General features: G+C 47.7%; 1 protein-coding gene across 1 annotated transcript in view; it reads right to left on the reverse strand.

Moving 5' to 3' along the window:
* The window catches only part of LOC140720903 (NACHT, LRR and PYD domains-containing protein 3-like), a 64,635-nt gene extending 41,806 nt beyond the window's left edge, over window positions 1-22,829 (reverse strand). Inside the window, exons 1-6 of the mRNA XM_073035747.1 lie at window positions 22,571-22,829; window positions 12,413-12,505; window positions 11,528-11,682; window positions 10,437-10,608; window positions 10,288-10,338; window positions 5,710-7,477 (exon numbers count right to left, since the gene is read on the reverse strand). Of these exons, the coding sequence (XP_072891848.1) occupies window positions 5,710-7,477; window positions 10,288-10,338; window positions 10,437-10,608; window positions 11,528-11,682; window positions 12,413-12,505; window positions 22,571-22,829 (2,498 nt within the window). The remainder of the gene's footprint in view (window positions 1-5,709; window positions 7,478-10,287; window positions 10,339-10,436; window positions 10,609-11,527; window positions 11,683-12,412; window positions 12,506-22,570) is intronic.
* Window positions 22,830-23,179: the final 350 nt, after the last annotated feature.

The following is a 23,179-nucleotide window of genomic DNA, read 5'->3' on the forward strand; positions in this document are numbered from 1 at the left end:
TTAAGGCAAACAAACAGTAGTGTTATGGAACATATAGAGATTAAAGAGGACGAGTTGCTTGCTGCCTTACAGTGAATAAAGGTAGATAAATCTCTGGGCCTGACATGATATTTTCTCTGACCTCGAGAGAGACTAGTGTAGAAATTGCAGGGGCCCTGGCAGAAATATTTAAAATGTCCTCAGCCACGGGTGCGGTGCTGGAGGATTGGAGGGTAGCTCATGTTGTTCCGTTGTTTGAAAAAGGCTCCAAAAGTACACCAGGTAATTACAGGCCAGTGAGCCTGACATCAGTAGTAGGTAAATTATCAGAAGGTGTTCTGAGAGATCGGATATACAAGGATTTGGACAACCAAGGGCTGATTAAAGATTGTCAGCATGGCTTTGTGTGTGGTGGATCGTGTTTAATGAATCCTGTAGTGTTTTTCGAGGAGGTTACCAAGAATGCATATGAAGGAAAGGCTGTGGATGTTGTGTAGATCGACTTTTGTAAGGGCTTTGACAAGGTCCCACGTAAGAGGTTAGTTCTAAAGGTCCAGACACTAGGTATCCATGGAGAGGTTGTAAACTGGATTCGAATTGGCTGTGTGTGAGAAGACAGAGAGTGGTAGTGGATGATTGCTTCTCAGACTGGAGGCCTGTGACTCGTGGTGTGCCTCAGGGATCTGTGCTGCGACCATTGCTGTTTGTGGTCTATATCAATGATCTAGATGATAGTGTGATAAATTGGATCAGCAGGTTTGCTGATGACACTAAGATGGAGGCGTTGTGGACAGCGAGGAAGGCTTTCAAAGCTTGCAGAGGGATCTGGACCAACTGGCAACATGGGCCAGAAAATGGCAGATGGAATTTAATGCAGACAAGTGTGAGGTGTTCCATTTTAGAAGGACAAATCAAGGTATGACATACACGATAAACGGTAGGGCACTGAGGAGTGCGGAGGAACAGAGGGGGTCTGGGGGTTCAGATACATAAGTCCCTGAAAGTGGCGTCACAGGTAGACAGGGTTGTAAAGAAGGCTTTTGGCATCCTGGCATTCATAAATCAGAGTACTGAGTATAGGAGTTGGGATGTTATGGTGATGTTGTGTAAGATATTGGTGAGGCCAAATTTGGAGTATTGTGTGCAGTTCTGATCACCTAACTACAGGAAGGATATCAGTAAGTTTGAAAAAGTGCAGAGGAGATTTACTAGGATGTTGCCAGGTCTTCAGAAGTTGAGTTACAAGGAAAGATTGAACAGGTTAGGACTTTATTCCTTCGAGCATAGAGGAATGAGGAGAGATTTGATAGAGGTTTACAAAATTATGAGGGTATAGACAGGGTAAATGCGAATAGGCTCTTTCCACATAGATTAGGAGAGATAAATATGAGAAGACATGGCTTCAGCGTGAAAGGGGAAAGGTTTAGGGGGAGCATTAGGAGGAACTTCTTCACTGAGAGGATGGTGAGAGTGTGGAATGAGCTGCCATCTGATGTGGAAAATGTGGACTCACTCTTAAGCTAAGAATAAATTGGATAGATACATGGATGGGAGAGGACTGGAGGGTTATGGACTGGGAGCAGGTCAATGGGACTAGCGGAATAAGGTTCTGGTACAGAGTAGAAGGACCGAATGGCTTGTTTTCTGTGCTGTAGTGTTCTATGATTTTATGATTCTATGGGGAGGAGAGTTCCATCAGGCGAAATGGGGATGGGGAAGAGAGATCCCAAAGGAGGAAGGGGATGCGGAAGCGAGATCCCACAGGAGGAAGGGGGATGAGGAAGATAAATCCCACAGGAGGAAGGGGGATGGGGAAGAGAGAACCCACTGGACAATGGGGCATGCCAAAGAGAGATCCGACAGGATGAAGTCGATGGGGGAGAGAGATCCCACAGGAGGAAAGGGTATGGGGAAGAGAATTCCAACAGCAGGAAGGGATGGGGAAGAGAAATCCATAGAAAAAAGGGGGATGGGGAAGAGCGATCTCATAGATGAAAGGGAGATGTGGAAGAGAGATCTCACAGGAGGAAGGGGGATGGGGAAGAGAGATCCCACAGGAGGAAGGGGGATGGGGAATGGAGATCCCACAGGAGGAAGGGGGATGGGGAAGAGAGTTCCCAGAGGAGGAAGGGGGTTGGGGAAGAGAGATCCCACAGGAGGAAGCGGGATGGGGAAGAGAGATCCCTCAGGAGGAAGGGGGATGGGGAAGAGAGATCCCTCAGGAGGAAGGGGGATGGGGAAAAGAGATCCCAGAGGAGGAAGGGGGATGGGGAAAAGAGATCCCACAGGAGGAAGGGGGATGAGGAAGGAAGATCCCACAGGTGGATGGGGGATGGGGAAGAGAGATCCCACAGCAGGATGTTGATGGGGAGCAGAGAGTGCACAGGTGGAAGGGGATGGGGAATAGAGATCCCACAGAAGTAAGGGGATTGGGGAAGATATATCCCTAGGAAGAAAGATGGTGGGGAGGAGATATCCCACAGTTGGAAGGAGAATGGGGAAGAGAGATCTGACAGGAGGATGTGGGATGGGGAAGAGAGATACTTGTGGAGGGACAAGACAGATCCCACAGGAAGAGGGGGCATTATGATGACCCACAGGAGGAAGTGGAATGGGGAAGAGCAATCCCTCGGAAGGAAGGGGGTGGTGACAATAGATCCCACAGAAGGAATGGGAATGGGGAATACAGATCCCATAGGATGATCAGGCATGGGGACGAGAGATGGGACAGGAGGAAGTGGGTGGGGAAGCGAGATCATACAGGAGGTTGGGGGATGAGTAGGAGAGATCCCATAGGAGGAAGAGGGGATCCCATAGGGGAAAGTAAATGCCACGGGAGGAAGGGGGATGGGGAAGCGAGATCCAATCCGATGTAGGGGATTGGGAAGAGAGATCCCACAGAACGAAGGGGGATGGGGAAGAGAGATCCCACAAGAGGATGGGGAATGGGGAAGAGAGATGTACAGGAGGAAGGGAAATGGCGAAGCAAGATCCCGTAAGAAGTGGAGGGATGGAAACAGAGCCCCCACGGGGGTCAGGTGGATGGGGAAGAGTGATCCCACTGTAGGAAATGGGATATTGAAGAGAGATCCCACAGGAAGAAAGGGGTGGGGAGTTTAAATCCCACAGGAGGAAGGGAGTTGGGGAAGACAGATCCAACAGATGGAAGTGGGATGGGAACAGAGGCCCCAGAGGGTGAAAGGGGATGTGGAAGAGAGATCCCACAGGAGCATGGGTGGTGGAGAAGAGAGATTCCACTGTAGGAATGGGGATGGGGAAGAGAGATTCATCAGGAGGAAGGGAGCTGGTGATGAGAGATCCCACAGGAGGAAGGTGTATAGGGAATAGACAGCCCACAGGAGGAAGGGAGATGGGTCGAGAGATCTCACAGCAGGAAGGGGGATGGGGAAGAGAGATCCCACAGAAGGATGGGGAAGAGAGACCCCACAGGAGGAAGGGGGATGGGTCGAGAGATCTCACAGCAGGAAGGGGGATGGGGAAGAGAGATCCCACAGAAGGATGGGGAAGAGAGACCCCACAGGAGGAAGGGGGATGGGGAAGAGAGACCCCACAGGAGGAAGGGGGATGGGGAAGAGAGATCCCACAGGAGGAAGGGGGATGGGGAAGAGAGATCCCACAGGAGGAAGGGGATATAGAGAGAGATTAAACAGGATGAAGCGGGAAGGGGTTGAGAGATTGGCCAGGAGGAGGAGGGATATGGAAGAGAGTTACCACAGGAGGATGTGGGATTGGGAAGAGAAATCTCACAGGAGGAAGGGGGTTGGGGAAGTGAAATTCCACAGGACAATGGGGCATGCCAAAGAGAGATCCGACAGGAAGAAGTCGATGGGGGAGAGAGATCCCACAGGAGGAAGGTGTATGGAGAAGAGAGATCCCACGGCAGGAAGGGGGATGGGGATGAGAGATCCCACAGCAGGACGGAATGGGGAAGGGAGATCCCACAGAAGGAAGGGGGATGGGGAAGAGTGATCCCACAAGAGGAAGGAATGGGGAAGGGAGATCCCACAGATGGAAGGGGGATGGGAGTGAGAGATCCCACAGGAGGAAGGGGGATCGGGATGAGAGATGCCACAGGAGGAAGCGGGATGGGGGAGAGAGAACCCACAGGAGGAATGGGGATGGGGGAGAGAGATTCCACAGAAGGAAGGGGGATGGGGATGAGAGATCCCACAGCAGGAAGGGATGGGGAAGAGAAATCCATAGAAAAAAGGGGGATGGGGAAGAGCGATCTCATAGATGAAAGGGAGATGTGGAAGAGAGATCTCACAGGAGGAAGAGGGATGGGGAGGAGAGATCCCACAGGAGGAAGGGGGATGGGGAAGAGAAATCCCACAGGATGAAAGGGAGATGGGGAAGACAGATCTCACAGGAGGAAAAGGGATGGGGAAGAGAGATCCCACAAGAAGAAGGGGTTTGGGGAAGAGAGATCCCAAAGGAGGAAGAGGATGGGGAAGATAGATCCCACAGGAGGAAGGGGGATGGGGAAGAGAGCACCCACAGGAGGAAGGGGGATGGGGAAGAGAGTTCCCACAGGAGGAAGAGGGATGGGGAAGAGAGATCCCACAGGAGGAAGGGGGATATAGAGATAGATTAAACAGGATGAAGTGGGAAGGGGTTGAGAGATCGGCCAGGAGGAGTAGAGATGTTGAAGAGAGTTCCCACAGGAGGGTGTGGGATTGGGAAGAGAAATCTCACAGGAGGAAGGGGGTTGGGGAAGAGAAATTCAACAGGACAATGGGGCATGCCAAAGAGAGACCGACAGGAAGAAGTCGATGGGGGAGAGAGATCCCACAGGAGGAAAGGGTATGGGGAAGAGATTTCCAACAGCAGGAAGGGATGGGGAAGAGAAATCCATAGAAGGATGGGGGAAGGGGAAGAGCGATCTCATAGCTGAAAGGGAGATGGGGAAGAGAGACCTCACAGGAGGAAGAGGGATGGGGAGGAGAGATCCCACAAGGGGAAAGGGGATGGGGAAGAGAGATCTCACAGGAAGGGGGGGGGTTGTGTGGAAAAGACATCCCACAGGAGGATGAGGAAAGAGTAATAGAGAGCCCACAGGAGGAATGGGGATGGGGGCGAGATTCCAAAGAATGGAAGGGAGATTGGGATGAGATGTCCCACAGGAGGATTCCAAGGGTAAACGATAATGCTACAAGATGAGAGGATGCAGAAATTTTTTGCATGTGTGTGTTGGGTCTGAACAGAGGCCCAGAGGAGATGCGCCCTCGCTCTTTGCGTATCTGGAAGTGAGCAAAGTCACACACGGGGAAGGGCAGTGGGAGGACAATCTCACAATGGTATTTCTTTCCTTCTCACTGGGACAGTCTGCTGACGGTCTCTTGTCCCTCACCGGGAAGGGGGTGTGAATCTCTGACCCACCTGCCACAGTCAGTGTCGGTCTGGGTGTCAGTAACAGTGAGAAGGAACATTGTCAATGGACGTGTCACAGGCGGCGAGAAACACGGCCATTCCTGTGATTTACTACCATTAAACCAATGGCCGTTGTTCACTGATCTGATGAAGTCTCCAACATCCCTTCACAAGCAACCACAGAACCCTCCCATCATTGGGGAATTACTGACCAATCCCCTGGACATTTGTCACAATTCATCACAATCTGATTTACTACAAATTTACCGAAATTCCTTTCCATTGAAACAACACAATGGAACAGTTTCACAGTTCAGAGTGAGAGATAAATCAAGTTACCTCAACTCCTGGCACTTGTGCAGCCCGGGTCCCAGCCGCTGGATTCCTTCACACTGAATGCGGCATTTCTCCAGGTCGAGGTGTTTAATAGTATCACAGAGTCCGATGGCATGAGACAGGACCGCGCAGTCAATCGGGGTCAGTGTCATTCCACTGAATGAAAGTGTTTCCACAGATCCCAGTGCGGCCTGAGCCAGTCCACGATTCTGAGACTCAAACAGGTAGTGCAATGTGTTCAGGAGGCTCCTTTTACCAGCTTCACTCTTTGTGTTTCCACTCTGACGTTGAACCTCGTTCTTCACCCAGTCAATTACCCGGCAGGTTGTTTGATGAGGAAATGGACCCAGAAACTCCTCCAGGCCCCGAGCTGTCATTGGGTTGGAGAGTCCAGCAACAAAACGGAGAAATACCTCAAATCGCCCATCTCTCGTGTTGTGGACTTCAGTGAGGAATATCAGGATATCCCCGGGATGTGGATTCAGGAATTGTGCGACTGCAGCTACAAACTCTTGGATGGTGAGGTGTGGGAATGTGTACACCACGCTCCGGGCAGAATCCTCTCTCTCCAAAAGCTCCATCAGGAACCCGGACAGGAACTGGGAAGGCTGCAGATTGTACTTGATTAAATCTCCATCTGTAAACACAATCTTCTTCTCGGACACCCCTCTGAAGGCCATCTGACCAACCCTGAGTAACACATCACGGGGGTTCTCAATCTCACGGCCGTGGTTTTTCAGGATGTTGTAAATATAGTAGGAGTACAGTTGGGTGATGGTCTTGGGAACTCGCTGTGGGTCCCTGACTCTTTGTGTGAAGAAGGGGCCCAGTGCCAGAGCGAGGATCCAGCAGTAGGAGGGGTTGTAGCTCATGGTGTACAGGATCTCGTTCTCCTTCACGTGTTTGAAAACAGCTTCCGCCACCATCTGATCTTCAAAATACCTGATGAAATATTCCTTCCGTTCCTCACCAACAAATCCCAGGATTTCAGCCCAGACACCGATCTTCGCCTTTTCCAATAAATGTAACGCAGTGGGGCGGGTGGTCACCAGCACTGAACACCCTGGGAGCAGCTTGCCCTGGATTAAACTGTACACAATGTCAGATACTTCACACCACCACTCGGGATCTTGGCACTGGTGCTTGGGTTCTGTGTCTCTCCGACTGTCAGCAAAATCGATTGTGTGCTTGAATTCATCCAAACCATCGAATATAAACAGCAATCCCTTTGGGTTCTTCCAGACCATTCTAAGTAAATTCCCAAAGTAAGGATACTGATTCAGAATCAGTTCCGTCAGGTTTATTCTGCAGTTAATGAAGTTTAAATCCCGGAATTTGAAACTGAAAACAAACTGGAACTGTTGGTATATTTTCCCCGTGGCCCAGTCATAAACAATCTTTTGTACCATTGTTGTTTTCCCGATTCCCGGGACTCCGGCCACTGCTGCCGAACACCCCGAAGTTGATCGTGCAAAGAATCTTTTCATTTTGTCCCAAAAACTATTTGAGTAACTGCTCTGGAACAACTGATCATTCCGGATTTTTTCCAGCTCTCCACAGAGATGTTTCTCTCTCCACTCCTCGTGGGCTCTGCCTCTTGCCAGCAGCTCATGTTCCACCAGTCTCCGATCTCGAACAGTAGAAATGACCGTGAGCTCAGCGTATCGATCAACCAGCTGGAAATCCTTCACCTTCTCCCTCATCAGGATCGTGTTCACGCTCAATGTTTCAGTTTGTGTCCGCAGAGTCCCCTTGTGTTTCTGTTGAACATCTTCCATGGGAACAGACAGTGGTCAAACAGTTAGATGCCTCACCTCAGAAATAAATATTTAAGCACACACGAGTTAGCTCAAAGCAACTGCATTAATTGGATTCATCAATGGATTTTCATACAGTAAATTGCATTAACTGACCCCTGGCTGGACAAACACCAGATCATCACATTTCCACATTAACCGTGGTGTGAAGGTGAGTATTTCCCTGGTAGTTTACTGACCCCCGTCTGTCCCGTACCGGACAATCTCCCACTACTGTCACAGATATCATTGTTCCTGTGGAAGAAACTTTTAATCCCCAGTGTTGATGTGACGTATGGAGATAGAGAAGAGGGTAGTGGGCATTCTGTCAAAGGAACAGATCGGGGAATCAGAGCTCCCCTTCCCCTCCCACCGTCACTGATTCAAAATACAAAGAAGTAGCTTTGTTGACCAGCACTTGCACTATGGGTGCATGGGTGGGGTGTGTGAGATCTCAAACTGTGTTCGAATCCTGTCATGGGTGTGTGGCGTCTCGCAAAGTGTCTGGCCTCTGCCTGGGATGTATGGGGATCTCACAGTCTGTCAGGACCCTGTCAGCGGTGTGTGGGGTATGACAGTGTCAGGACTGTGCCAGGTGTGTGTAGGGTCTCACAGTGTGTCCGGACCCTGTCAGGGGTGTGTGGGGTCTCACAGTGTGTCAGGACCCTGTCAGGGGTGTGTGGGGTCTCTCAGTGGGTCAGGACCCTGTCAGGGGAGTGTGGGGTCTCACAGTGTGTCAGGACCCTGTCAGGGGTGTGTGGGGTCTCACAGTGGGTCAGGACCCTGTCAGGGGTGTGTGTGGTCTCACAGTATGTCAGGACCCTGTCAGGGGTGTGTGGGGTCTCACAGTTTGTTAGGACCATGTCAGGGGTGTGTGGGGTCTCATAATGTGTCACGGCACTGTCAAGGGTGTGTTCGGTGTCAGAGTGTGTCAGGGCCCTATCAGAAGTATGTGGGGTCTCACAAGTTTTTCCGGAACCTGTCGGGTGTGTAGGGACTCACAGTGTTGTTGGTCCTTGCTAGGGGTGCGTGGGGTGTCACGGTGTTTCTGGACAATGTCATGTATGTGTCGGGTCTCCAGTCAATGTATTCAGCTGTGATAGGGAGTGTAGGAAAACACTGATTGTGGACATATTCACTTTACAGAATGTGACAATGGTAGAAATGATGTTCTTCAACAATCAGGGAATGTGTCTGTTTCATATTCAGAAATGGGTGTGGGAATTTCACTGTCATGTCTGTTCCCTCGGCAAACAAATGTGTAATATTGAGAACAAGCTTGTAGTGATTTACCAAATCCATGGTGCTGGGGAAGTGAGGGGATTCATTAACCGGATGTAGACCGGAACAGCATTAACAGAGGTGACAGAGATGTGAGTAATTTGTAAACTTCCTGTTTTGTCTATCTCTGGTCCCATATTTAAATATCATCTTTGGGATATGTTCTTGTAAACGAGCGAAACTGAATCAGGGATCTGGTGCTTCAAATAATCAGGTAAAACATGGGCTGATGCAATATTATTATGTTTTGTGATATTTGTTTTTCCTACACTCTCTCCTCTGTTAAATGTGCAGTTCATTGATCCAACTCAGTCTGCGATGATGAAGCCTTACAATCTCTTGAGTCCATGCACTGGCCTGGGCTCCATTTTCACGGACATGATGGGCTTATGGATATAGTGACCTTCCCATCCAGACGGTCACAGTTTAACTAATTGCAATATTATTTATAGATATTTTCAGTCCTTTCCACCTTCCTTGCCGCGATCCCACAACCCTCGGTTTCCCTGTCCTAATTCCCATCGCTCACCCTTCCACAGTGCCCATCACACAACACCGGCAGACAGGAATTTCAGCTTCTGTGGACTGAGCTGAGGAATATGTCCCCCAGTCTCACCCTCTCTAACACTGTAGCAGTGTTTGCACTAGGGAGTGTAGTTGTGAACACAGCGGGGTTCATCTGCTGCTCTGTGGTTGAACAGACCAGTTGGGATGTTACCTGCTTTTCTAATTAAAGTGATGCTATTATTACTATTCTCTGACTGGAACTTCAGTGGACGCCCAACTCTAAGTAAAGATAATCTGCAGGAACTGGGGGAGTTTAGAAAATGGTTCAGGATGAGGCTGTTCAGGAGGGGGCAGTGGCTGGCAAGAGAAGGTTTTGACTTTTTGGTGTGAAGAAATATCAGTTCTTTTTCCATTCTCCGGATCGCCCCTTCTCCGCTCAGACTCCGGTGGGGATCTGTAGTTGCAGGCCCCAGAGCGGTGTGACCACTTTCCTCAAACTCGCCAGCTCTCTGCCTCTTTCCTCAAAATGTCCTGTAAAAACTCGTCCTCTAGTAAACATGTTTCGCTGTCTCTCAGTGTGTTCTCTGTCACAGTGCCAATATTCACCTGGTCAGTTCCTCATGGCTGAACAACTTAAGGGCCCGACGCAAATTACAACCGTTGGTGGAAACAGAGGTCAAGTTTCAACTTGATGAACTCTGCTTCAGCCTCATCTGGGCCAATGCGTACCGTTCCGATCACCCCACTACCGGAGGGATGTTGAGTCTTTAGAGAGGGTGCAGAAGAGGTTTACCCGGATGGTCATTCTGACCCCTGTGGAAGGATCCCTTTCAGCAAACCCCCCAAATCTCGGCATTGTTCTGCATAACGTCCTTTGAAAACGCTCCTCCAGCAAACATTTCCCATGTCACGGTGCCAACATTTTACTGGTGGCACAACAACGATATGACCCTGCATAGGATCAGCCATCGATAGAAACAGCGGTTTCTTCACTTACCTTTCAGCTCATTGGGAATCTCTGATACGGGTAGATGGGCCGGTACACAACCTGTTCGAATTAAACAATTTGAGGAATTGAAATGTATAAAATCATAAAGTGTGTAATGTTTAAATCCAAAATGAAATTCATCTGTGATACTATCTCACCATGTTCCTGTATTTCTTTCAGTATTTTGTCAAACTTTGGGACACAATTCCGCATTTTGACAAAGGTTTCCCACATCACCCTCCGGGCGCGGGGGCCTTTCTCCATCACCAGGCTCAGGAGGAGTTTAGAACTGTCCGCCCGCTCTCCCTTATCAGCGAGATCAGAGATTTTCTGTGAAGAGTAACGGTGAACATATTGGGGACTGACAGATTCACACAGAGAATGAGAAGTAAATGATGTGCTCTGTAACGGGATCACACTGAGCAGTCACCCGGACGGGTGCTGATCCTGTCTGGACATGGACTGTACATTCTGAGTGCAGAGCACACGGAGGGACATTCACCGTGAACCTGGTCCACCAGTCAATGAGATCCTGGCTGGTCTGTGACCGCTTCATTGACGTGGCTCCTAATCCATAAATAATTCCTCACCGGATTTGACCGTGTAAAACAAAATCAGAAAATATTGATCACAGATGAAGAAAGAAGTTAGGAGGGTTTTTATAACAGAGTGAGCAGTCTCGGAGAAGTTGCAGAAAAGATGATGTGATTCATCTCCTCAGTCCGCCAGTGTCCAACATGACAGCGGATTACCGGCTGACACCTGATGCCTTTCCTTTGCCTTTTCCAGTGGAGGTTTATTCAGTGATTACTCATTACAACATGGCAGTATTCACCAATCCACACTGTTTGCAGTTACAGATTGTAACGCAATCATCTCCACCCAGAACAGAACACACTGGAGCTCCTGTGGCACCCACAGATGATGTCCCCGTTCTCACTGACATCCTGCTGTCACACTGCACGGTCTTCCCAAACCGAAACCTCCAGTCATATTTCCATTTAATACTGTAAGCCCACACAACTGTTACCTGCTCAACTCACTCTGAACATTGAGCAGCCACACACCAGTCCGCGGGGACTTTTCACCCCTTCCTCTCACTGGTTCAGAGTCACATGTTTGTGATTGTATGTACAGTATTTATTTCCCAGTTTTTCTTTTATGTTACTTAATATCCGATGAGTTAGAGTTCGACACCCATCAGTGCTGTGATGTGTGAAAATTCAAACCCATTCTCCCTCCCACTCACCCGATGTTCCTCTCCGCTGAACTGATACTCGGCCGTTAACGCCAGGCTCACTCTGTGCACCCCTCCTTCCATCGCCTGCTCCAGCCTGTCCCGGTAGAAGTCCGTCAACTGCAGCAGCTGGAAATCGTTCCAGCTTGCCAGGAGCTCGGTGATCACTGTGAAGCACAATGGGGAAAAATAAATAAATTATTGACTCCATATTGGGCAGCAACCTTCCCTCTGGAACCTAAAGATCACCAAATACAGTCCGAAATATATATGTGGGTTGGAAGGAACGGGCTGGGCTGGGGGTGGGTGGGTTTGGTTTGGGAATGGGTGTAGGTCCATCGGTTGAAGGCTGCTCTTTCGTGTCTCTGCGAATATACCTCTCTGTTTGGAAAGGACTCTTGTTTATTCCTGAGAATACAGTAACCCATCACCATCACTCTCCTGGTACTGACCATCACCACCGCTTTGTTCTGGGTTACTGTCTGCCTGTCTGGTCAACCCCTTCCTCAGCAAATCTCTGGGATATCTCACAAAATGCTAGAGGTACTCAGCAGGTCAGGCAGCATCTATGGAGGAGAATAAACAATCAGTGTTTCAGGCCAAGGCCCTTCATCGGACTGGAAATGAGGGGACGGAAATTCTAGATATTGTCACATTACTTTCTGTTCCCCGTGGTCCTGATCCAAAACATCAAATGTTTATCCCCCTCCATGGTTGCTGCCTGACCTGCTGAGTTCTGCTAATATTTTGTGTGCCTTTGTGTTGCCCAAAACTTTCACTAACTGCAGAATGTCTTCTGGAGTAACTCACTAATATTGTGAATTGCTAATATTGAATTAAACCCAGAGACACAATGTCTAGGCAATATTTATAAATTAAAATACTTCACCAACATACCTGTGTCCTTTCCCGATGCTGACGTCACTGGAACTCCTCCCTTGCCCGCACCTTGAGCCATTTTGAGGACAGGTGTGATCAGCTTTTGCCGCTCTGTAACAAAACAAAATTTAACAGAAGGGTCAAACGTTAATTGTGGTTTAAAGGAGAACACTGTTTTGTTTTTAAACTGAGGCAAACACTTCAAAAGATCTTGGGCCTGTCCACTGAAACCTTGACACGACATGATCCATATAACTATATAACAATTACAGCATGGAAACAGGCCATCTCGGCCCTTCTAGTCTGTGCCAACGCTTACTCTCACCTAGTCCCAACGGCCCGCACTCAGACCCTCCACTCCTTTCCTGTCCATATACCTATCCAATTTTACCTTAAATGACACAACTGAACTGGCCTCTACTACTTCTACAGGAAGCTCATTCCACACAGCTATCACTCTCTGAGTAAAGAAATTCCCCCTCGTGTTACCCTTAAACTTTTGCCCCCTAATTCTCAAATCATGTCCTCTTGTCCACCTGCGCCCATCCATTTCCGCACTCTCCATGGATTGTACAGCATGCCGGGACTTTCCGAGATATCTACTCGCTATATTTCAGACAATTCCCTTTTAGGAACCAATCTTGTGTCCTGGACTGGGAGTGATGAGTTGATGAAAAGGAAGGTCAGGCTGAGCAGACAGGGCCCACTGTTTTGGCCCTCCTACCACTGGTGGCGCTGTGGACAACAGTTACAGCAGTGTGGGTTGAAACATTTCTGCTGACCAATGAGACAGCTACTCCTCTCGTCACTGAATGACACAGATTACTCTGATTACACCTGATTCTCACCGTCTCCTTTCACTTTAACATCCCCTGGCATTGACACCAATGGCAATACATGGTTGGAGTTTATGTAGAAACACTCTCACATTCTGAACAATGCAATCTCACCCATAGCATCCTGACATCTTTTCCATAACCACGACATTTTCTCTAGCATGATTTTAAGATCATTATTATCACCTAAACCCCGGTCAAGATTTCTTTGAACATTTACTGGCTATTACCAGATTGTTACATCGCACCTTGTTAACCACAATGTAGACTTGTCATACACGGAAAACAGCAAGTTGGCAAAACATCTTTAACATAAATAAAACAAAACTGCTGGAGTTATTCAACAAGACAGAGAGTATGTTAATATTTCAGGTGGAAGACCCTGTATCAGAGCTGAGCCTGCGTGTAGGAGCCATGTATCTGTTCTCTATCTGCATTGTAGTCTGTGTTGCGTCTTAATGATTTTTTTTGTTTCTCAATCTGTTCCAAAACACTGTGTGCCTTTCCATTCACTACACCAGTCCCACCCTGGTCTGACTGTCCAAATGACCCAACTCTTACTTGTTCAAGTTGAAAACCATTTGCCATTTCTCAGACCATTTCCATAACTATCCAAGATGTCTCTGAAATTCATTGTAACCTGTTGCAATATCAACCAGACTCCCGAATTTAGCATCAAACTTGCTGACTGTGCCATGTCAAGATTTCTTTGAACATTTACTGGCTATTACCAGATTGTTACATCGCACCTTGTTAACCACAATGTAGACTCGCCATACATACAAAACAACAAGTTGGCAAAACATCTTTAACATAAATAAAACAAATCTGCTGGAATTATTCAACAAGACAGAGAGTATGTTAATATTTCATATACAAATCAATAGCATGAATAACGTATTAACGAGGTATCGACACTGATACGCACGTCCCACTTGTCAAAGGCCTCCATTCGCTAATCCATCTTCACTCATGACCCTCTTCTTCCTGTCATTGAACCTGGTGAGAATCCACCTGACCAAACCTTCCTGATCAGCTGCCATTCATGATCTTGTTACAGATTTTACCAAAGTTCAGATGAACATATTTACTGCCCTATTTCATCTATCCTCATAGTTAGCTCTTCAAAAATCTCCGGAATACTTGACAGACATGACGTCTCACTGGGCGGTGCAGACAGCAATTTCTCTATAAGCAATGTCCATCCGCCCGAGACTTCAGCTTCACTGCAGACTGAGGAAATTCCCATCCCAGCTGTAGAATTACCAACCTGGACTGAAGCCCGTATACTGCCAGTTCCATATCCTCAGAGTCACCGGCCCAGTATTATCACCCATACAAAGATGCTTTGTGCCGGTGATTTCCCGTGCTGTTCCTGCCATTTCTGAGTCACAGACTAAGGCGGAACTGGAACCTAATGACCCTCTGCCGGGGTCGGTGCTCAGGCTTGTTCCCCTGTCTGTAGATTGTGAGAGGATGCGGATACACTTCAGCTTGTCTCTGATCACAATGTCATTGCTGTGTGGGATCTTGCCCAGCACAGCTGGCTGCCATGTTTCCCATCAGTGTAACAGGAACAAAATGTAAAATTATAAAGTAGAAAATGCTACTTTATAAAATGCTCAGTACATCAGACTGCATCTCTGAAAGGAGTAATGGTGGAAGACCCAATATCTGAAATGGGACTGTCCAAGATGCTGTCGATCGGCTGGGAGTTTCCAGTATTTTCGTTTTCTTACTTTAAATTTCCTGCAACTGTAGTTTTATCCCACCTCTTCATTTTAATGCACAGATGGTAACTGATTACAAAACATCAGCAACACGCTAAAATATAAATGCCAGCCCATCCCGACCAGTTTGTTAGTTCTGAGTTCATTCTGACCCTGGTGTAACACATCCCATACAGTCAATGCTCACAGCATCCTTTCCTCCCACTATCATTCTGTTACATTTGCCCCTGAGGCCACTGTCTCTACGCTGAGAGGCGGTGTACACAGAGCGATAAAATGTGCATCTCTTCTTGCAGCTGTGGCGGGCCGTTACCCTGGACCCGGAGGAAATGGCTCACCAAATTTAACCGAAAAAGGAAATAACAAACTCAACATCAAATGCTATGAATTACATGACAACAAAGATTAACACTGCAGCCATTTTGTAACGGGGAAACTAAAATTGATATGGCTGTTTTTTCCCTGCCACGTGCTGTGTTCATTAAACCACTGGTATTCCTAGTTATTAAAAAGAAACAATCCTGGAAAAGGTGAAAAACAAAACTTCACATTGAAGACAAAGTTTAGAAGAAAGATTGCTGAAATATGTCATTGCGGCAATGGGATACATTCTGAAAAGGGGTTGAACCATATGATTGATATATATCACTGGGGTGATGGGATACAGACTGGACAGAGGTTGAACAAGATGGTTGATATATATCATTGAGGTGGTGGAATACAGACTGGACAGAGGTTGAACAAGATGGTTGATATATATCATTGAGATGATGGGATACAGACTGGACAGAGATTGAACAAGATGGTTGATATATATAATTGAGGTGGTGGCATACGGACTGGACAGAAGTTGAACAAGATGGGCAGGGAATGAGCAGATTGACTAGGTGGGAGAAAGAATAAAGTGCCTTCTCTGATGGTCCTCTAGCAATAAACAGATACCGAAATCATAGAGCACACTACTTGATAACAGATTCAAATATAACAAAGCTAGAACAAACAATACGAACTTTGGTATATGCCCTTTTCTACTCTACAAGCTGTATCAATGCTTCGCAGAAAGTATCCCATCACGATACTCCACGTCTTCATACGGCTACTGCTCTTCCTTTAACTGAATGAAATAGCGGAGAACTGTGGAAACAGCTGAGTACATCATAGAAACCAACCTCCCCTCCATGGACTCAGTCTACACTTCCCACTGCCTCAGTAAAACAGCCACCATAATGAAAGATCCCCACAACCCTGAACATTCTCACTTCTCACCCTCCCATCGGGGCGAAGATAAAGCAAAACAGAAACACGCCACCGGGCTCAAGGACAGTGTCCATTCTGCTGTTAGAAGCGAACAGCGTGATGAGTGGACTCCTGACCTCACAGTCTAAATCGATGTGACCTTGCACCAGATATCTACCTGCACTGCACTTTCTCTGTAACCAGAATAATTTGTTTTACCTCAATGTACTGCTGCAATGTATTGATCTGTGTGGACAATATCGGAGACACGATTTTCACTCTACCTCTGTACATGGAAAACAAAATAAAGATTCCCCATTTCAATCGTGTGGGAATATTAGACAGCCTGTGTTGCTCCTTTGGAAATTCCGGAGGGAGTGTACACATTTCCGAGAAACCCAGATAAATGAACAAGACTTAATTCTCGCATTAATAGGGCCAGATATCGAGAAACACTGTCAGCATTTCGGCCAGTCGTAGTAATGGAAAGAAGATGGAAATAAACTTCCCAGTCCCCCGAGAGGACGTGAGAGATCTGGATCTCACTGTCCTGTCTGAACGGGGAAGATGAAACTACTCATACACGTGGAGGAGTCTCCCGAGGGTGCGATTACTCTGTTGAACCCTCGAGTCTGCAAGAACACAACGGGCCGAACGGCCGCTTCCAGTGTGATGGATATATGTAAAACAATTATCGATCCAGGTGAAGTTTGGATCCGATACCTGGCCGGGTGACGGAGGTAAAGTTTCCCAGCTACAGCTGAACAAATGGCTTTAGTCCCGGCAACACCACCTCATCCCACCCCTGGGACCCGAGCAACAGGGACTGAGCGGCAGCTCATCTCAGACTATTCGGTGTGAAGGTCCCTCGACCCGGTCAGGATGTGTCCAGGAAGCGGGACTGGGCCTCCAGTTCGAGGAAGCTAATGGGACTCACTGAACAACATGAGGTTTCCCCTCTCGGCATCGGCCTCAATACCCAGCGATGGGAAATTGTCAGTCGCGTTCACCCCAGTGACCGGCCTCAGTACTCACCAATGGGAACTTGATCAATTTGCCCCGCGGACAGTGATCCGACCACCGGCTCCTTCCCACCCTCCCCAACTTTCTTTATAGGGCTCCCTGCTCCCTCCCTCTTCAGTCCTGACGAAGGGTCTCGGCCTGAATCATTGACTGTTCGTTTGCACGGATGCTGCCCGACTTGCTGAGTTCCTCCAGCGTGTTGTACGTGTTGCTCTGACCCCAGCATCTGCAGAGTTTATGATGATGGCTGCTCTCCTTCTCAGCCACATGTTTCTACTCAATTCCTTCATTCTGCTGATCTCTGTTTCCCTCCAGTGAACAGGCAGGTGAATCTCTAAAATAAATACCCTCTCAGCTCTTTGTTAATACTCTATAGAATTAAATTTCATCTTCTGCTGCCCCTTGTTGCCCAAAACACTCATGTTCCACCCCCTGTTACTATTTTCACCTTCCACCTCCCCCCTGACCTGGATCCGCCTCTCACTCCCCAGCTCTTGCCCCATCCCCACCCCTCTCCTCTTTTCTCTGAATATTTCCCGTCCACTCTCAGTCCAGAGGGATGAGGTCAGCCGGAAATGTTGACGGTCCATTTCCCTCCACAGATGCTGCCCGACCCACTGAGTTCCTCCGGCAGTTTGTTCTTTGGTCTGTATAACCCGTGTTAGTATGGGGATCGGGATTTTACACCATATTCCAGGTACAATCTCAACAAAGCCTAAATGTTCAACACTCCTTGGAGCTCTGGTGGTCTGTTACCCTGGTGATGTAGGAAGCAGAACTAACTGGAAAAGGAAATAAGGAACTGAACCTCACATGCTCTGAGTTTCATTATGACAAAGATGAATACTGAGCTCTCAGCCATTTTGTAATAGGGAAGCTAAAAATCCAGTGGCTGTTTTAAATCTGTCTCGAGGTGCATGCAGTAAATATATTGGTAGTTCCATCTCTACAGAACTTACAGCAGAGCAGAAGCTGATCCAAAATCAAACACGTTGTTGGATGCGGCCTATCTGTTCCAAATGTCAACTGTGGGATATTTACAAAGGGCATCACACAATGCATTCAAAGGCAATACGAGTGAATCTGCAGATGCTGGAAATAAATTTAAAAAAACGAAATGCTGGCAGAAATCAGCAGGCCAGACAGCATCTGTGGGAGGAGGTAGTGACGACGTTTCGGGACGAAACCCTTCATCAGGAGTGAAGTAACATGGGATGGTCGAGGGGGGATAAGAAGTGGGGGGAGGGATAAAGTAGAGAGCTGGAAAGTGATAGGCTGGAGGGAAATTGGATAGGGGAATGGTGGAGAATTATGGGAAATAAAAGTGAAAGAAAGGCAGGGCTGGGGGGAGAGATTATAGTGAGGGGGAAAGAGAGAGAAAGAGAACCAAAGAGAAACATCTCTCCCCCAGCCCTACCTTTCTTTCTCTTTTATTTCCCATAATTCTCCACATTCCCCCTAGACCATTTCCCTCCAGTCTATCATTTCCCAGCTCTCTACTTCACCCCTCCCCCCACTTCTTATTCCCCCCTCGACCATCTCATGTTACTTCACTCCTGATGAAGGGTTTCGGCCCAAAACGTCGTTATTACCTCCTCCCATAGATGCTGTCTGGCCTGCTGAGTTCTGCCAGCATTTCGTGTTTTTTTTTTAAATTTCACGTTTCATGTAGTGATAACCATGAAGTTTCCTTCTTTGTTTAATTAAGTGGTTAAAACTTTCGTCACATTCCTGTGTCTGCAAATATCTTCTAACTGCGATCAACCCCCGGCATTGATACAGGTGGACTTCAGATCCTGCTACTGGACAGAATGATGAAAGGGAAGTTCCTCAGATACAATTAAATGGATTGAGATTGTGACCTCAGGTTCCAGACTCCCCTACTGTTGAAATCATCTTGTCCCCATCGACTCTATCCAGAACATAGGATTTCACTGAGCTTGCTGTTCCCAGAGTCACCATCCCTCCATCGATAATAAGAGCAGAGACTTATCTAACTTCCGTTAATGCCCCTCCTCCCCTTCTTACCCCATCCCTGATATATAGATTTCCCCCCTCCCTTTTTTCTTTCTCTCTCTGCCCATCACTCTGCCTGTTCCCCAATTCCCTCTGGTTCTTTCCCCCACTTTCTTTCTCCCCAGGCCTCCCGTCCCATGATCCTTTCCCTTCTCCAGCTCTCTATCCCTTTTGCCAAGCACCTTTCCAGCTCTCAGATTCACCCCACCCCCTCCGGTCTTCTCCTATCATTTCGCATTTTCTCCTCCCCCCACTACTTTCAAATATCTTACTATCTTTCCTTTCAGATAGTCCTGACGAAGGGTCTCGGCCCGAAACGTCGACAGCGCTTCTCCCTATAGATGCTGCCTGGCCTGCTGTGTTCCACCAGCATTTTATGTGTGTTGTTTGAATAACCAGCATCTGCAGATTTCCTCGTGTATTCCTCATGCTTAAAGCCTTTCATTCCAGAATCACTCTTGTGAACTTTGTAAACAACAACTGTAATGAGCACATTCTCATGAATAGCAGACAATGTGGTAGTAGGATAAATTATTGGGAAAACCTGTTATTTCCTCCCCGCTCCGATAACAGTTACAAAATAACATCTGAAGATCAGCGTGCTCATCTACGCAGGAAACCGAAAGAGATGGGAGAGATCTTCAATGACATCTCAGTGCCTGTGTTTACTTGGGAGACAGATAGAGACTACAGAAATGACGAAAGCCAGTCAGGTCTCGGATTGTGTACGGATAACACAACAGGAGTTTGCCGCCTTGAGGAGAATTAGGACGGATAAATCCCCAGGGCCTGACAAGGTCTCCCTGGGACCCTGTGGCAGGCCGGTGCAGGAGGCCTGGCAGACACGGATGTTGCTGTCATTTAAGGAACTGAGTTACAGCGGCAGTTTGAACAGATTAGAAATTGATAACCTGAAGCACAGGAGAATCAGGAGAGATGCTCGCAGGGGTTCCGAACCATTTTCTGCTATGCTGAACTGTGGGGCCTGTGGACCCCAAGTTGGGAACCCCTCCTAGAGAATACAAGACCTATAATGGTATAAATAGGGTGAATGTATGTAGTCTATCGCCCATCGGGATGGGTGAGGGCATGGATTTGGGCCGAAAATTTAAATATTTAAGGGGAATTTGAGGGGGAGCGTCACTGAGAGGCCGTGTTCACGGAGCGATAAAGATCTGCAACAGTCCTTGCAGCTCTGGTGGTTTGTTACCCTGGAAACGGAGGAAGTGGCTCACTAAATTTAACCGAAAAGGGAAATAACAAACTCAGCATCAGATGCTGTGTGTTTCATCATGACAAAGATTAACACTGCAGCCATTTTGTAACGGTGAAACAAAAATTGTAATGGCTGCTTTTACCCTGCAACGTGTTGTATTCAATTTAACCTCTGGTAGTTCTAGCTAATAATAATAATAAAAAAAATCCTGGAATGGGTGCAAGACAAATCTTCACAACTAAGACAATGTTTAGTAGCGAGATGGTTGATATATATAATTAAGGTGGTGGGATGCAAGCTGGACAGATGTTGAACAAGATGGGCAGTGAATAAGCAGATAAAACCAGGAGGGAGATGGAATCAAGGCAATGTCTGATGGTCCTCCAGCAATACACAGATACTGAAATAATAGTACACCCTGCTAGATAACAGATTCCAAAATAACAAAACCAAAACAATCAATAAAAATTGTGGTATATGTCCTTTTCCACTCTACAAGCTTTATCAATGCTCCACAGAAAGTATCCCATCCCGATACTTCACATCTACATACGGCTATTGCACTTCGTTTAAATGAATGAAACAACAGAGAACAGTGGACACAGCTGAGCACATCATAGAAGCCAAACTCCCCTATCGACTCTGTCTATACGCCCTGCTGCCTCAGTAAAGCAGCCAACATAATGGAAAATCCCCTTCACTTCTCAGTCCCCGATTGGGTCGAGAATTAAAATAAAACAGAAATGTAACACCAGGCTCAAGGGCAGTTTCCGTTCTGCTGTTATAAGCGAACTGAATGTTCCCCAGTGTGATGAGATGGACTGCTGACCTCACAGTCTAACTAGATGTGACTTTGCATCATATATCTACCTGTACTGTACTTTCTCTGTGACCATAATGATTTGTTACACTCTGTTATTGTTATACCTTTTATCACCTCGCTGTACTATTGTAATGCTTGATCTATGCCGATCATGGCAAAGACAGGATTTTCACTGTACCTCGGTTCATGTAAAAAAAAACCAGATTCCTCATTTAACTCATTTAGATCTGTATCCCTTTTGCCTATCACCTTTCTGGCTCTCAGCTTCACCCCACCCCCTCCGGTCTTCTCATATCATTTCACTTTTCCTCTCCCCCTCCTACTTTCAAATCTCTTACTATCTTTCCTTTCAGTTAGTCCTGACGAAGGGTCTTGGCCCGAAACGCCGCCAGCTCTTCTCCCTATAGATGCTGCCCGGCCTACTGCGTTCCATCAGACCCGAGCAACAGAGGCTGAGCGGCGGCTTATCTCTCAGGCGGTTCGGTGTGAAGGTCCCACAACTTGGACCAAACCCGGCAGGTTGTGTCCAGGAAACGGGACGCGGCCGCCCGTTCGGGGAAGTTAACGGCACTCACTCAACAACATTTAAATGAGATTCCTCATTTTAATCCTGTGGGAATATTAGGCAGTCCAGGTTGCTCCTATGGAAATTCTGGAGGGAATGTACACATTTCCGAGAAACCCAGATAAATGAATAAGACTTAATTCTCGCATTAATAGGGCCAGATATCGGGAAACACTGTCAGGATTTCGGCAAGTCGTAGCAATGGAAATAAGATGGAAATAAACTTCCCAGTCCCCCGAGAGGACGTGAGAGATCTGGATCTCACTGTCCTGTCTGAACGAGGAAAGATGAAATTACCCATACACGTGGAGGAGTCTCCCGAGGGTGCGATTACTCTGTTTAACCCTCTCTGTCTGCAAGAACACAAAAAGGCCGAACGGCCGCTTTCAGTGTGCTGTAAAACCATTATCGACCCCAGGCATCGATCCAGGTGAAGTTTGGATCCGATACCGGGCCGGGTGATTGAGGTGAAGTTCCCCAGGTACAACTGAACGGATGGATTTAGTCCGGGCATCCGCACCTCATCCCGCTCCTGTGACCCGAGCAACAGAGGCTGAGCGGCGGCTCATCTCTCTGGCGGTTCGGTGTGAACCGAACTCCAGCAGGTTGTGTCCAGGAAGCGGGACGCGGCCGCCCGTTCGGGGAAGTTAACGGGACTCACTCAACAACATCAGGTCTCCCCCCAGAAATTTTCGGTCCCGTTCCCTCTCTGGAGCGGCCTCAATACTCACCGATGAGAACTTGATCAATTTGCCCCGCAGACAGTGATCCGACTCCCGGCTTTACGCCGACGATCTGCTTCAACAGAGAACGGAAAGAAAACCATGGTCCATCCGGGGACTGTGAGAGCGGGGGCGGAGCCTCGAAAAGCCGCAGATGCTGCAGATCTGCGTTTGAAATGGGAACGAGAAGTGGATCACGTGACGGGGAAGTTCTTCCATCTGAACCGGTGTCACACGCTGCCCGACTTACTTGCCGGATTTTACACATAATTTCATATTTACACCAGCAGCGTTTATAGTTTTTCCCTCAGTGCCTTCGCCGTCCCCTCAGCTCCACCTTCAGGTTCTCAGAGTTACGGGTTCGATTCCCATCCCGGTCCGATGCACAATTCAGACCCAAACCGGAATTCTGCTGTTTTCATTCAAATTAGCTCTATATATTTACAAACACAAATTCCTATTAACATTCCTACAGTACTTCACAAGACAGGAACACCGAAACATCACGTGAAAAACAGCAAGAAGTGGCCTTTCAGCCCCTCTAACCTTCAAGAAGATGGCGGCTGCTCTCCGATCTCAGCCACATCATCCTGCCTGATCACCATTTCCTCGATCCCT

This window comes from Hemitrygon akajei, unplaced genomic scaffold (genome assembly GCF_048418815.1).
Source record: "Hemitrygon akajei unplaced genomic scaffold, sHemAka1.3 Scf000048, whole genome shotgun sequence".
Lineage (NCBI taxonomy): Eukaryota > Metazoa > Chordata > Chondrichthyes > Myliobatiformes > Dasyatidae > Hemitrygon > Hemitrygon akajei.